Raw genomic sequence first — 16,970 nt, 5'->3', positions numbered from 1 at the left:
TTTTATTAAAAATAATGTAATGGAAGCACTGAGGTTGTGTTTTAACTTAGCTTGACTGTAGCAGGGGGAAGGTCAAAATATGTTTTTAGTTTAGTGTTCCAGAATTTGCAATAATTAAAAAGTTTTAGCTTCCAAATGCCCCATATCCCATCCATTGATTGCACAGGAAAAGGAATGCTTCCTACCTACCAATCAGGCATGAGTGACAGCTCATTGGAGCCCATTTGCTTTGGTAGCAAAGCTTCCCTTCTTAACACTCTTCAAAAGGTTACTTTTCCTTCACAACTTCCCTAGAGATTTATGTTTTCTGTTTGATACATCATAGATTGGGCAAGCCATGTTTAATTATGTGAAGTTGCTGAATGCAAAGTGACACACAAAAGCTGTCATGACAGCGTTACAGCAGCAATTCAGCTACTGTAGATGAAAGCAAAACTCATCTCATCCTTAACTATGGAACTGCAGCTGGTGTCTACATAAAAATGCCAAATGGGAGGGGGGGGTGGATTAATGTTGCAAATGACAGTTAAAAAAATCATTTTTGTTCTTATCTACTGAAATCTCACTCATTTGAAATTTAGAAACTTTTCAGATCTCTATGATGCTTTTCTATACATGCTAGGCCAGCTCCTCAGCTGTTGTATATTGGCAGAGCTGCCCTGAAGTCACTGGAGTTACCCCCATTTACACCAACTGAGAGGATCCACTAATTTCAAAAAATGTATAGTGAATGAATGTGTAATATGAAGAGACTCCTACGTGGTCGGGAGTTCTGGCATTTGCACCTGAATCAAATATGGGTTAGGTAGCACTTAGCAGTTGCATGGAGGTTACCCATGAAAGGCAAAGGAACTGAAATTGCATTTTGTTGGAGAGACTTCCCTATCTTTCTTTTACTAATGCATAAAGAAGGCTTTCTTTGGCCTATCTGATGGCCCACTTGAAAGTCACCTCCATATACATAAAACTTGGCTGAGGATCACAGTTCTTTTATTATTCCACAAAGCTATTAAAATGCTCAGTGAAACTAAGTGAGAATCCTGGCCAATTTTTTTTTTTTTTTTATTATTTAAGAACACACATGCACACACACACCCCAGTCTAATCAAAATCATTTTAAAGAACTTTAATCATACCAAATGTGTCAGAGCTGTTCTCAACATTTCCACATATACAAAGGACAAGACGCCAGAGGTCAACATACAAAAATACCATATATTAAAATTGGGACCAGTGGGGGAAAACCAAAACCTCATGGACTTTCTAGACACCATCTAGGACAGGAGGAGCAAGGAAAGAATGGTTTTTAAAACATTCAGCAGCTTGATATCCCCTCTGAAAAGTCAATATTTGGCAGAATTTTGACGAGACAGCCCTACAGCTCATATCCGAAGGGCTATTTAGCCCTTTAAAACAAAGTTTGAGCTAAATTATACATATTATTGCAAATGAACCATGTCAAGGACTTTAACTACTGAGCAATATCAACCTACCATTTGATTAGACTATTATTAACCTACAGGGGGAGGTGGGGAGAGAGAGTTGGAAAGGGCAAGGGAACATACCTATTTAGCATAATACAAGGAGAGAAGCTGGTGCTGCAGCTATAGACAAGCCATGGCAATACCCTGGGTGCCTCCAGGCTAAAATCAACCTTCACAACATCTCATGGACCAATTAACAAGACAAAGTGATTTGAAAATGTATTGGAGGGGTTAGGGATAAGAAATAGGGAGTTGCAAAATATAACTGAGTGAGGCTTCTTACTTTGATTTTAATTGAAACCAAGCACATTTGTCTTTACAAAAATGTGTATACACACCGTATTATTATATATCACGGTCGGTCTAAAGACTTAGAAGTCTTTGTACTGGCACTGAGAGGTACTTCAGCTGTCATGATGATGCTGGATTGTTTTGTTTACAGCTCCTGAAACTTGTCTGTACTGATCAGTACAGACATCCTCACTCCTTCCTGAGGAATTTGCCAATACACCAACCTTTGCTAATAAGGTTAGTTCAAAATGCAAAGGAACTCCAGCCAGGACTACTGGATTTCTGAGACCACTTAGTTTACAGTTTGCTTGAAACACTCCTGGAGGCTGGAGCTATTAGCAACAGAGTAGCTGAAGCAATAGGATCTGAAATCAATTGCAAGTTACTTGGACTAATGTTGGAATGCTGACAATTGACTTCCCTAGAGAACATATCTATGTGAACTGACTCCATCATTACTCTTTTCAATGTGCTTCCCATACACCCTGGTAGACTACTGGCTTCTGTTTTGATTGTCCCTTGGAAAGGTCAGCTCTTGTATGTAGGGGAGTCACCTGGCTGGATCCCACAGCTGCTCCCTTTGAGTTTTCCAGCAAGTACTCCACATCTGCAGATCTCACCACTTTACTTCCAGGGCTTAACACACACGCACGCCAGTCAGGTTTAGTTTCTGCAACAGGAACCCTGCTGGCACTCATTTGAAGCACAGATGAAAAACAGCGCAACCACTGCTTTCCTGTGACAATATTTAAATAGCCATAGAGCAGATGGTGCAAACATGACCTGCATTAACAGCTTTACTCTTTGTATCTCTTGTTGGACATCGAAGAAGAAAACAAGTTAAACCAAGGAGGGGAAAAGGGGAGGGGTTAGAAGCCACCACAAAACATTATGTAAGCGGCACAATAACCTAAGACTGCTCAGAAAAAGCAGCAGCATTTGACAGGTATTCTGCCTATTTCTGGGCTACTTTTTCCATGTCACATGAAAATGTATAAAGGAAAGCGGTCCCTCATTTCTTGGAATATCGAGGTATAAGGAATAGGTCTAACTACTTGAAAACCTGGAAGAGGAAGCTTATGGCAAGGTTCTCACATTTCTCTTAAGTGCTTCCCTGGAATAATTTTTATGGTAACCACTAGGCAACAAAGCATAAGACTGCAAAGATGTTATCACAGATGTATTTGACTATCCCAGCTATGGTAGAACCTATAGTATGTCCTTACAGATTGATTCTAAAGAGAAGGAAAAATTGTAGTAAGAAAGTTCATACTTCATTTCAGCACGACAATGGCCAAATCCTGTTTTGTTTTTACACACAGGTAAGAAGTCCAGTTGAGCCAAATCCTGTAGAAGTGAATTAAGGCTCATCTACACAGGGACACTCAGGAAAATTAATCCTATTTAACTATGGGTGTGAATTTAAAAGGGATAGGATAAATTGCATTAAACCCCTGTGTGGACACACTCATTTGGAATTTAAATGGTCTTAATTCAATTTAGCTTGGTTCATGTTCCTGAGTGTCCGAGTATAAAGTCATTTATATAAAATGTCTTTTCCTCAGGCAAAATCCAGGTCACTAAACTGAAGCAAAGATTTAACAGTCTTTTCAAGAGACAAGGAATTTATTCACAAACCTGGCTGATCTGCAATGAGTAGCCACCTATCAATAAAGACTTATAAAATGATAGCTACCTTTACATATATTACACAGCATATAGATTCTCATTAGCTGAGCCAATCAAATGGCTTAATGAAGCAAAAGGCCTGATTGCTGTTGTGACACAGGTGAGACGCAGGACTACCACCACAAAAATCATTACAAAGGCTCAAAGACAATAAAAGCTAAGTTGCCCTGTGCCATAAAAACTTTCCTACCTTTCAATAAGCATTTTAAATTTAATTGGCAACATATGAGATTTTATTAAGATTTTTGGTGTCACAGTTTCCAGCTGTTACAGTATTTATGATGTACTGCAAACAGAAGCACACATGTACACCTGAAACTCATCAAGGACTGTGTAAAGGAGCAGACTCACCCCTGCAGAACCTCCTGCTGGTCATTGGGAATTAGCTCTTTTCCAGCCTGGAGTGCCCTCTACAGGCCAGTGATCCACAAAACTCTAGCCCCCGTGTCCCTCACAGACCCCTGTGCCCCTTTCTCTGGGGTTCTGCCCCCTGGCAGTACCCCCACACTGTGCCTCTAGCTCTCCCCTTCCTGGGGAACCCCCAACTCACTATCCCCACCTTGCCTCCATCTGGGCTACTGCCAGTCATCACCAAGCCCCCACTCCCTGGGGCAGACTGCAGTGTAAAGAGCACTCATCATAGGCAAGGGGTTTGGACCTGTTGCCTTCCTCTGCCTCCCAGTACCTCTATGGGCCTTGGAGCAGGCCTTACAGCTTGGGAAGTTGCCAGCCTGGAGCACCCCACTCAGCCTGCTCCTTCCCCAGCCCTGCATCACTCCCAGTACCCAGGCAGACCCTGCTCTCTCCTACCCCAGAGAAAGACTCCTTGGGTCTCTGGCTCACAGCCTTTTTATACAGGCCAGCTGGGGCCTGATTGGGGTGTGGCCCAGCTGTGGCTGCTTCCCCAATCAGCCATCCCCAACCACAGCCCTCTCCAGGGCTGCTTTTAATCCCTTCTATTTTAGGAGCAGGGTAGCCACCCCGCTACAGACTGAAAATCCAAATCATGAATTTCTATTTGTTTACCCCCCAAAAAAATTTAAATTAATTACAACACTTTTACCACTGATGCACTAGCTTTAAAAAAATTCAGTTCGTTTTCAAATTACAGTTCCTATACTATCTTACTTTTGAAAAACCAAATGTGAAAATAATATCTTGTTTTCTTTTTGTTTGTTTTTAGAAAAATCAGCGTCATTTCAAGGGTGAAATACTGCTATTTATCCGTTTAAATAGATGATGGGACTGGTGATGGAAATAGCAGACTGATAAAAAATACAACTTTTGAAGTGTGTTGGTGAGGTTCCATGTTCTGTAGCACATTGCTTCCACTGGTTAGCCTTATTATCATTCAGAATGCTGCAGCATAAAGGTGTGGCACTTATTTATGAGTAATTTATCATCAGAGAGGCAAATTTACAAAGAAATCCAGGGCCTAAACACAGGTCAGAAAAGGAGAAAGGAGACTGCATTCATGTAATGAGGAAGAATATTTTTTGTGCGTGCTGTTTCTATTGTGAAAGATACAATCAGAAGGACCCAAACCAAAAAAAAAAGCCAGATGGCTCAAACATCACTAGCAACAAATACAGACAGTATCTGGTTGTTTTGTTTTGTTTTTAAATTATCCATTAATCTTGGCAGTATTCCACAAGATACTTGACCTGCCTGGGTGACTGACCAAAGACACTAAATGTTGCAATAATTTGTATACCACAATATTACTAGTGGTCAAATTTTACAGCCCTTATCTCCCTGCTAAATCCAGACATGCAGCAGGCCTGTCTTGTCTTGTCTAACCCAGATGGGAAAAAACAAAAAACTTGCAGCTTCAGTGTAGTTAACTAGTTTAGCAACTATCAGCATTAAGCGGAGACTCAGCTATATCAACCTATAAGTTTAGTAAGTGCCTTAGCTCATCTCAGCAGGAAAAAGTCATTAGAATCTCCAGAGTTTTGTTATTTTTCTCACTTAAGATTTTTCTGTGAGTTGAGCGTTCTACAGCAGTGGTTCTCAAAGTCGGTCCGCCGCTTGTTCAGGGAAGGCCCCTGCCGGGCCAGACTGGCTTGTTTACCTGCCGCGTCCGCAAGTTCGGCCGATCGCGGCTCCCACTGGCTACGGTTCACCGCTCCAGGCCAATGGGGGCTGCGGGAAGCGGCGCGGGCGAATGGATGTGCTGGCTGCCCTTCCCGCAGCTCCCGTTGGCCTGGAGCCACCATCGGCCGAACCTGCGGACGCAGCAGGTAAACAAACTGGTCCGGCCCGCCAGGGGCTTTCCCTGAACAAGCGGCTGACCGGCTTTGAGAAAGTGGGCAATTAAAAATAGAATTTATAGGAAATTAAAAAATCTTTAGGTATGTTAGTACAAGCTTCTATATTCAAAGGTTTGAAAATAGTGCTGGTTGGAACCCAGAATTCCCATTTGATGGGAAAACTCCAAAAAATCATTTTTTAAAATTCTGTTCTGCATCAGAACAAAAACTCACAATTTCAAAGTTTTCCATGGAATCCAGGGGAGTCTGAGATTTTAGTTTAAAAAAAAAAATCAAAAATTCTATCTGGACTTACTGAAAACAAAATTGGTGAGGTTCCCTAAGCTGCCCAGAGCAGGCTGTTAAGAAGCTGGGGAAGCCTAAAAACCAGGCTATCAGAGTCCTGGTTTTGCAGCAGCCCATGAAGCAGGCAAGCTGGACGGAAACCAATGGACAGGTTCCTGAAAAACATTTTAATTTTGACGAATCAGCATTTTCTGGTAGAAAAATGTCTGATCAGAAAATTTCCAACTAGTTCTACTCAAAAACAGCTGTACTATGGGATTTACAGTCACAAAAGCATCTGCCTGTTAATCCTACTTTTAAGTTGCAAAATAAAGTTTCTTCAAGGCAAAGCTACTTTTCATATGCTTTTGAAAATCATTCAAAAGACTGAGCATGATTCAAGAAAGCACCTAAGCCCATGCTTAAATCCATCCCTATGCAGAAAGCACTAAAGCATGTACTGAATTTTGAGCATGTCCCTAAATCCATTTGACTGGCTTAACTCAATGCATAAGAGCTTTCTCAGATAGGGATGTTTTCCTGACTCAGAGCCCAACTGTTTAAAGAAATAGATTTCTTAAGCAAATTTTAGAATTTGAGAAGCATTCATGTCCATTATACCAAATTATTTAAATGTGAAACTATACATAAGCAGTTCAGCAGGTAGATTGGCTCAGATGCTTTGAGAACTGAGCATTCCTTTCCCGTAGTGGAAATTGGAGCCTTACTACTATGGGACAAGTTGATTTTAAAAATGAACTAATATCAACCTATCAGCTCCACTTTCTTAAATTCCATATCATCTTTCTCTGGAGTGGAACCACAAACTGTCTCCCCCAAAAAATAATAATTTATCACATTTATTCCATCAACAGAGGTAAAAGGACTAGCTACAACATTTGTATGTTACTGAAAACTGACCCATGATCTCAGAGATATGAAATAAACAGAATCTAGTTATTCATAGTAATAGGACAATCAATTTCCAATTCTTTAGGGACTACATACAACTTAGATTTGGAACTGAGAAGTGAAATTTGAATCTGAAGTCAAGCAACCTGACAAGTTGGACAAGTTCTCAGATATTGATCGGTTTCAGAGTAACAGCCGTGTTAGTCTGTATTCGCAAAAAGAAAAGGAGTACTTGTGGCACCTTAGAGACTAACCAATTTATTTGAGCATAAGCTTTCGTGAGCTACAACTCACTTCATCGGATGCATTCAGTGGAAAAGAAAGCAGGCTACCTTAAAGTCTAGGGAAGAAGCTAAGCCACGATTCAGAGGGGATAGGATAATAGTCTTGAAAAGTGAAAACACCAAGGAAGGAGGTGAATTATTTAGTGCAATAGAGAAATTAAAATATTCTCCCAAGGGTAATGGTGGAGGCCACATCACTCGGGACTTTTAAGAATAGACTGGGCAAAACACTTGAAAATGCACCATCAAGAACAATTTTGCAGGGCTGGAGATGGGCTGAAAGACAGCGTCTTCTCCATCTTTAACTTCTGTGGTACTGCCTCTATAACCATGAAAATGATTGAAGTTAGAGCAGTGCAAAAGTTTCATAATGAAGCCAGATGACGCTTACCTGTTTTGCCTAACAAAAACCTGCAACTCAGGCCAGTTGTGCTAATACGTGCAAACTGAGGCCACGTTTAGACTGAACCAAGGATAATTTATAGTTACAGGTGGGAACCAGACAGAGCTTAATAGTTTCACATGGTTTTGATCCATGAGTAGATAAAACTCTGAGTGAATTTGGCTTTGAGATTTTGGGCTCATGTGAACCTCAAAAAATTGAGGTGACACTCGGGGAGCTGAACACACATAAACTAAAGCCAGAAAGGACTATGTTAGCATAGCTAACCCCCAAGAACAGACATGAAAGTTGCTATATTACAACAAAAAAACTTCAAATCCAGACTCCAGCAAGAAACTGTTGAATTGGAATTCATTTGCAAATTGGATACAATTAACTTAGGCTTGAATAGAGACTGGGAGTGGCTAAGTCATTATGCAAGGCCTCTAGAAAGTCTCCAGTATCCTCTGAATCAGGGGGCTCAGAAAAGAGCATGCTGATATAAAGCTGAGAGAGCTCTGTATGCTACAGAAGAAAGAACTAGCTCAGATGCTTGGAAACAGCTGTTGGTTTCAACTCCATCTGTATAGAACTGGATTGCTTCAGTTCTTGGGGGTTAGCTATGCTAACATAGTCCTTTCTGGCTTTAGTTTATGTGTGTTCAGCTCCCCGAGTGTCACCTCAATTTTTTGAGGTTCACATGAGCCCAAAATCTCAAAGCCAAATTCACTCAGAGTTTTATCTACTCATGGATCAAAACCATGTGAAACTATTAAGCTCTGTCTGATTCCCACCTGTAACTATAAATTATCCTTGGTTCAGTCTAAACATGGCCCCAGTTTGCACGTATTAGCACAACTGGCCTGAGTTGCAGGTTTTTAATAGGCAAAACAGGTAAGCGTCATCTGGCTTCATTATGAAACTTTTGCACTGCTCTAACTTCAATCATTTTCATGGTTATGGAGGCAGCACCGCAGAAGTTAAAGATGGAGAAGACGCTGTCTTTCAGCCCATCTCCAGCCCTGCAAAATTGTTCTTGATGGTGCATTTTCAAGTGTTTTGCCCAGTCTATTCTTAAAAGTCCCGAGTGATGTGGCCTCCACCATTCCCCTTGGAAGAGTATTTTAATTTCTCTATTGCACTAAATAATTCATCTCCTTCCTTGGTGTTTTCACTTTTCAAGACTATTATCCTATCCCCTCTGAATCGTGGCTTAGCTTCTTCCCTAGACTTTAAGGTAGCCTGCTTACTTTTCCACTGAATGCATCCGATGAAGTGAGTTGTAGCTCACGAAAGCTTATGCTCAAATAAATTGGTTAGTCTCTAAGGTGCCACAAGTACTCCTTTTCTTTTTGCAGATATTGATCGAGACTCAGATCCCTCTTTAATGGGTCCCACCACAGAAATTCAGAACCATTCAATGCATGCAACTGCGGATAGGTGATGGAAATTTTCAAGACTGATGCAATGACATAAGACACGCTTTATAATTCTTAAAATAGGCAGGTAAATACTCTTGGGCAAGTAACTACTCGACTTTCTCAATTGCCTTATTTACATCAAATTGAAAAACAAAACAGAAAAACCCAACCCTCTTATATCACCCTAATTTTTTCTTACATACAAATGTGAAGTACAGCAATACTGCCTTTGTCTTCAACTAAACAACTTCTTAAATCAAACAGGCGTGACAGTGACATTAACATGGAATGCCTAAAGAGCTTTGTGGAGTTTTTCTGGGCTTTTCTTGCCAATTTTGTCAGTGAAGTTTATTTTTGCACTGGGATATGACCATCTCCTTTCCATACATTTGGCCTTCAATAGAAGCATGCTTGTAACTCATGCTATTCCCAGGATTGAAGGGCTTCTCAGAACCTTAGACCAGCCCATGCACTTTGCAAGTTTCTTAATTAGGCAGAAAACTTAACTTCCAAAATACTCAGCCTCAAAACTCAAAGGGGTCCAAGATCTGAATTAACCAAAATTTCAAGTTGCCTGGCCAAACCATTCTTGAGCTATGTTATAACAAACCATCCAACTCCCAGGCATCAGAAATAACTAATCTAATTCTTCTCAAATTTGCCTGATAAATGTCTCCACTCACTGCAAATACCCAGTTCTAAGACACTGCCTAATCATCCCTCCATTCAATTTTGCCCCTCCTCCACATCTCTTCATCCCAATCAGTTCAATTCATGACACTTCCAGCTCCCTGTTAATTTCATGAGCCTCTATCCAGGCCCAAATACGCTTTCCTCTTGCTCATTTGACGAACCCCTAATAACTCTCAAATCTAACCTTCCAGCCGTGCTCATTTCAGGGCTTCTCATCCCACCTCAGACAGAAGCCTCTGTACAGTGCCCAGGCAAGCAGCAGTTCAGAGGCTCCTCACCTGAACGCCAGGAGGGCAGTCCCAACAGGATCCAGGAACTACAGTGTTTGGGGAGAGGGGCAGTTGAGGGGGCAGCAGCCAGGGCACAGGTTAAGAGGCAGCTTATCACAAGGAACTGAGGAAAAGGTGTGGACTCCTCCACAATGAAGAAGCTGCCTCAGGGGGTACGACACCCCCAATATAACCATATAGCAATCGTCCATTCTTGGTTACTTATAATCCGCTCAATCCTAGGTAACAGAGATAATCTTCTGAGCCTTGCTGTGTGAGTGCTATGGGTTTGGTATAAATAGTTTCTTCCAGCTGTGAATCCTCTCTAATGCCTGCTTCTGGTATTTGGGAAAATACTTAGTGAAAATTTAGCTAATGTTTAGATCTAAAATAAAGAGATATTTACTGAAGCATTAATTGAATGCTGTAAAAATGCATTCCCTGGACCTTTATGGGGCTTCAAATTTCAACTGCCTAGAAAACACGTAAGTGCTCATTTGCTAAAGATGCTAAGGGCAGGTTGAGAAATGGCAGCTAACGTTCAGAAGCGTGAAACAAGCTGTGTAGTTTGCGTTGGGTCAATACTGGCATGCAAAATGTTAAAGTGACAGAAAGAAAGAAGAACAATCCCAGCTGTCAGGTCTAAGGACACTGTAAAGGAAAGGAAAGATCATTAATATGCTGTAATTCCATTGCAGCATTCCAGTAGAATCTTGCCCTGTTAAATACTCAAACATAAAGGTCTTTGCTTTAACTGTATATAAAGCCTTCTTATAGCCTCCTGGGTGATGTTTGGATTCATTTGTGATCATCATGCATTCCCCCACAAAAGAAAGAAAACCCCAAATTTAAACCCACATGCCCTGGGCAGCTGGCAAGAGGAAACATTTTAAAGCCAGCATTAGACTAACTATATTTACTAGACATATGGATGTCTCCTGTACGAATTACTGTGTTGTAATACAGCTTGAATTCACAGAAGTGTGTTTAGATCTGGGATTTTTGATTCTGGCCAATCACTGAGGAACAGATCACAATGTTACCTTAGTGCAATAGGTATTAACACAAAGAAAAAAAAAATCAAGATAAAGTAGATTCAAATCATGTATCAGTCACAAGTGAAAATAAACTGTTTGGTCTCATCCTCACCCTGTTTGCTTATTTTGCTGTGAATCTGTTACATGTATAATCTCCATTCAGTAAAAGCCTCATGCCTGTAATACTAGCGGGGGATGGGGGTTGGCTGATCTGGATTAAGGAGCACTGGCATGATCTTTTTTTGGCTGGGGGAGTGGAGGGGGGGAGGTGACACATACCTGCCTGAACAATACATGCTCAGGCTAATGCCAGTAATATCTCACTTGTGTAAGGAGTAAATTCACTCACAAATTTTAAATCACTTGAACCAGAAGAGAAAATCTTTGTAGCTCTGTGGTCATCAGATATAATTTCTACTCAAAAATCAACTATTTAACAACAACAACAACAACAACAACAAAACCACTACCCCCCAACACACACACACACACATTTTAAAAATGTGCCACAGCCCATACTTTAAAAATTTGTCTTGAGGAAGGCAGCCAAATGCTAGCTTTGGTTACACCAGTGTAAATACAGAATAATTCCACTGAGTACTCACTGTGCTGTTCATTTTAAGGTGAAGGACTAGAGAAACCATAATTCACTTAATGTATTCATTCTATTCCTGCTAATATTTTATTCATACCAACCTTCATTAATAAAGATGAAACTTTAGGCTCACAATTGCTCCCTGTTTACAAAACCACCCATGCTTTTTCCATATCTTTAAGCACAAACACTTAATACACAATTTTCTAAAAAATCGCACATACCAAAATTGCTTATTTTGAATTTGTAAAATTCACTGAACAAACTTTCACAAAGTGTACCCTATTTCTGTCTCCCAGCAAAGCACAAGCTAAAAACTGAAGCTGAGACCTTTAAAATAAAAGAAGCTGTACTCTCCATTAAACAAACAAATAATACACCTTCATAAAGGGTATTTGTTCAAAAATGCAGGTGCATAAATAACTTCAGACAAGATTTAGTATAAATAATGTTTGCTCAGCTAGTACTTATGCCATAAAAAAATAAAAGTTTGTCTTCCTTTTTCAAGAACTGAGTAGTGATCAAAAGAGTTGCTGATATACAAGGATTAAGAACCTACCCAGGAGCTGATCATTTTGGCATGAAATTGGTGCAGAAGAGGGATATTATGTGAGTTTAAATGTTTTTCTTGGGAATAATTTTTCTAGCACGTTTTGCAAAGTTATAGCCATAGATAGCTGTCTCCTTTCTGAATGCCAGGTATGGGACTGAGGAATATAAAATGGAATAGAGCACACTGCATTTTAAAGTATGAATATTAACCTAATTGAGAAATGGTCTAACACTGTCTATTGCAATATACTACAGCTCATCAGCATAAAGCTATGTGATCTAACATGATATGAAGGTTGCAAAATTTAAATGAGTCGCACTGCCTAAAGCAAAGAAGAATCTTCCCCCATAAAATTATATTTTTGAATAGGCGCTAACCCACAAAAAATCTTGAGGTTTTATTTATTGCACTCACACAAAGACTGTAAAACAGGCAAATGTCGGAATCAGAAATTAGGTCAGCCATGCATTTCAGCAGGCTCTTAACAGTACAAGAAACTCACACTAACAAAACAATGCACTGTGTTAAGTAATACAATATGGCGTTCTGGTCAGATGATGCCTACATCATTAATACCAGATTAAACCCCATATTTGCCTGTTGAGTAATGTGTTATGCGGTGTAGCATTTTAACCTAATTTCTGGTTTATCCTTCCAACTACACTCTTCATGTGGGGAAGGAAAACCAGCACCTTTTATGAGAGACATTATTTGAAAAGATCAAGAGAACCTACTTTGTCAAGAGCTTCGGTTAGGCATTTTATGGTCATTCCAATGTTAATATTATTAGTATTGTACTCTCAGGGCCTTCTACTCTACTGTCTTGCACCTTGTCTAGTCATTTACACTTGTGCTCAGTGAGTGCAAAATCGATGTCAAGTAGCTGATCTAGTAGCATGTCATGCCCACGCCCCCCTCACGTGCCACGAGGGTAGATAGTCATAGAATCTCAGGGTTGGAAGGGACCTCAGGAGGTCATCTAGTCCAACCCCCTGCTCAAAGCAGGACCAATCCCCAATTTTGTCCCCAGATCCCTAAATGGCCCCCTCAAGGATTGAACTCACAACCCTCGGTTTAGCAGGCTAATGCTCAAACCACTGAGCTATCCCTCCCATGATTACAAGGGGCGAGGCAGTAGAGCACTATGTCCTCTAACTGTACACTAGCATGGAGCCTTTCGAAGGCAGAAATATTAGCGGGCTACAGTTCCATTACATGCTAACATGTAACATGGATGGAAATTGAGTTTTCCTTACAAGACGATGCTGCAGATTAACAATTTTAATACCGCATGCGTTTGGAATTAATATTCCTTTCTATTACACCCCACTTTCACTGATGTCCAGGAGCTGAATGTTTATAACAAGAGTTTGTAAACCAGGTTCTCTGCATATTGCATATGGTTCTGCATGTGCTTTTCTTAGTGGAAAAAAAGGAGGTATCAAATGTGTCACCTCTGGGGTATTTTCTTTGTTATGCCCACGCAAATCACAGTAGATAAAAGCAGGCACAGTGCACCAGGAGCTTTATCTTCACGTGTAACCTTACATATACTAACTATATATGCCATTCTTTAGAAAACAGACATGGGGGGAGGGAGAGAGGAGAGAATCTAGCACAAAGGAAGATATGTGCTCTGTATTGTATTTTCGAACGAGAATGGTGTTCATAATGAGCCAATTTTTCCTCAGTTGCACTGGTGCAACACCACGGACTTCTTTCATGTGCCTAACTCAGTTGGAACAAGGTTCTCCAGTGTTATTACACGGGACTGAACTATCTCAAATTAACTATTAGAAAGCATATTAGTAATAGATTAGAGGTCATTGTTCACTGTGCTTACACCTGTGTAATTGTCCATTCTTCATACTAACAATACAAATCAGGCAAACCAATAGTTTTTTTCTGCCACAAGTCCCACTCTGACCTTAAAAAAATAAAAAAATCAAACAAATCCAGACTTTCAGCCAGATTCTGATACCCTTACTCATGCTGAATACCTTACTCCACAAGAAGTCCCACAAAAGGTGATGAACCTTCTTATTAACTGAGGTGTTAGCATAAGTATCCTAATCTGGCCCTTTATGAGCAATGAACTGCAGTCACGTGGGCTTTGTAATATCAACATGCAGTAAAAAATATATCATTTTCTCTTGGTAGTTTCATATTTGGCCCTAAGAGGAATCAAGGTTTATACTACTGAAAGGAGGCACAGGGCCTGATTATGATCTCACACAGGTTTTACACCAGTCTGACTCCAGGGGGTTAGGAGAGGCAGCATGGTCAAGTGGCCTGGGTTCTGTTCCCAGCTCTGCCACTGACCTCATCTGTGACCTTGGGTAAGTCCCTTTCCCCTCTCAACCTGTTTTCCATCATTGGTCTGTCCTATCTATCTAGAGCATGAACCCTTTCTGATGAGAGCTGTCTCTTGCTAGATATTTGTACAATGCTTGGCACAATGAGACCTCGATTTCTGTTCGGTCCTCTAGGCATCCATAGAGTTACTGTCAATAAAATGACACAGCTACAACTATGACTGAACATGGAGGCGAGGCTGGTCCCAAATTCTAAAAAGTAATTTGCTATCCAGTCCTTGCAGGAAGAATGTCCAGCACTTCTATGACCCATCCCTTCACTAATCCCCAGGCAGGCCAGAGCCTTGAGAAGCCCGCCTGACAGACCAGAGGTGAAACAGCATGTCCACTGTTTACACTTCAAAGCCATACTTCATGACAGGGCTTACACAGCAAAATTTTGGCTGCACTTTTAGGTAGCCCTACTTCTTCACTTTCTTGCTCCTCTGCTTGGATCTTGCTTTAACAAAACACTTGGAAAGGACACTTCACTACAGGTGGAAACAAAATGAAAGTATATGACAAAACACACATCACATATGAAACACAATCGCTTGTAAAATGTTTCCTTTTAAAAACTATTATGCAACTTTCAAACTTATTTTAATTAATGTGCAATTTAAAGTATATAAAAAGCCTTACCAACTAAATGAATTTTTCTTTTATACAGTTCCCCTTCACCCCCCATTAAAAAGAATATGTATGGACTGGCACTGGAATATCTTTACTGAGTCTTACACTGATTCTCATGTTCAATTCTACTTATACATATAGCATTTTGATTTTAATCTACTGCATTTAAAGACAGAGTGATCGTATCATATACTTTTACAGTATAACCAGCTAAATAGATGTCTTTAGTCTCATAACATGATAAAAATCATTAGAAGTTACAGTCCATTTGATCAAAGAGGATGGTGACACATGCAGTCTTCCTCAATGCTGTTACCATCAGATGCTCATTAAGATTTTCTCTGTACTCTGCTGAGAGGTCTCACATTTCGCCTTTTAGGATTGCCTTCAGACTGTCAAACAGCTGTCTGGTGTCAAGCGTTCTGTAGTAATTGGTCAATGTTGCAGTGCATCATCTCACTCAAGCCTGTCATCACCACCACCTTCCCAACCCCTAAATTATCCCATCGGAGTATTCTGGGAGCAGACCCTTTTCAGCCGCAGGAAATCACAGTGAAACGCTTGGAAATGCAAGACATATTGTGGAGGACAATACCAAGGAGAAAAACCAAGACACACGCCACCAAGATCACAGTGCAAACACCTGACCAGGTGGAGCTTTTCACAACGCCCCTCCTGTCTTGCTCCTCCTCTCCGACTTCCTGCGGGATCCCTCCTTGCAGGGGCTGCTGCTCAGCTGGGATTGTCATCACAGTGACTGACTTTTGCTGACTACCTGGCAGGAGGCGACAGCCAATGTCTCCTGGCAACAGCGCTCTCTCCTTGGAGATGGGCAAGGGCAACATGTAGCACCCATTGCTAGGAAGTTTGATGAAGACTGGAGTGTGCTCTGAAGTATGGGGAATTGCAATCACAGCAATCACCTCTGGGTCATCGGGCAGCTGGGATACAGAAAATCCCGGTGGCAGTTTAGTGATACCTCGGCACCAGGGACATCTCAGGTCCTTCTGGCTTGTTCTCATCTGCTGAAGGCAAACAGAACAGCAGGTATGCTTACAGTCCAGCAACTTGGGCCTCCGTCTGGGGCTGTAATAATTGAAACAAATTTGACATTCCAGCAGAGAGTCCTGGGACAGTGTCTCCATTGTAGCACTAATGGAGAAAACACCCAAGTATCTTACAGAGTCTTGTTGTATAGTCCAAAATCTGAAGCCTGGTGTAGTTCCTCTCTTCCTGCGACTTCTTCCTTTTATCTCACCAGTGAAGGACGATGGTTAGGCAGTTTGTAGATGAGTATCTGACTTTAATCTTTTGGTATCTGAGCAAAACAGAAAATTCAAATGAACCAGGTTAATTGGGAAGACCAAACAAAATGCAGAGAAAAAAAACAACAGATTTTAAAGTGCAGGAGAATAGAATCTGCATCTCTTAAGATGATTAATAACTAGTGTCCTTTTTTAGATCCAAATTTTCAGGTCAGTCTTTACTGGGCTTCCATTTTTGTAGCTACATGTAACCACCAACACAATTTTGCAACGGCAGTTTATGCCTGCAAAAATGGAGGCTAGAGTCTGAAACCCTGCCGCTTAACCCATCTTTCACTTAACACATTTTTAGAATTTCCCAATTCTAAACATTTCTGCACCTTAATAATCATTTCCATTTAAGCTTTTAAACCCTTAAGAATTTTTAGCTTTTCCATCCACGACTAAGTCTGTACATGAGATAAGAAATGCAAATGCTTAAAAAGAATAAGTTTTTCTAGGCACCTAAATTATGCCAGTAAAACATATGCATGACTGAGCAAACAACTAATTTCACTGGTGTGACCCTAGA

General features: G+C 40.7%; 1 protein-coding gene across 4 annotated transcripts in view; it reads right to left on the bottom strand.

Annotated features, from left to right (window-relative positions):
* Nucleotides 1-1,111: 1,111 nt before the first annotated feature.
* RNF152 (ring finger protein 152) overlaps nucleotides 1,112-16,970 on the bottom strand; it is a 70,727-nt gene continuing 54,868 nt past the window's right edge. For all 4 annotated transcript variants that reach the window (XR_006288739.1, XR_006288740.1, XM_037893289.2 and 1 more), the window contains one exon: nucleotides 1,112-16,452. Coding sequence is in view for 2 of the 4 variants with exons in the window: in XM_037893289.2 (XP_037749217.1) it covers nucleotides 15,668-16,279 (612 nt within the window). In the remaining 2 variants the exon portion in view is untranslated. The remainder of the gene's footprint in view (nucleotides 16,453-16,970) is intronic.

The sequence above is a fragment of the Chelonia mydas genome, chromosome 2 (assembly GCF_015237465.2).
Source record: "Chelonia mydas isolate rCheMyd1 chromosome 2, rCheMyd1.pri.v2, whole genome shotgun sequence".
Taxonomy (NCBI): Eukaryota; Metazoa; Chordata; order Testudines; family Cheloniidae; genus Chelonia; species Chelonia mydas.
Note: the sequence above shows the minus strand (reverse complement) of the source record. Positions and strands in the feature narration are given on the sequence as shown.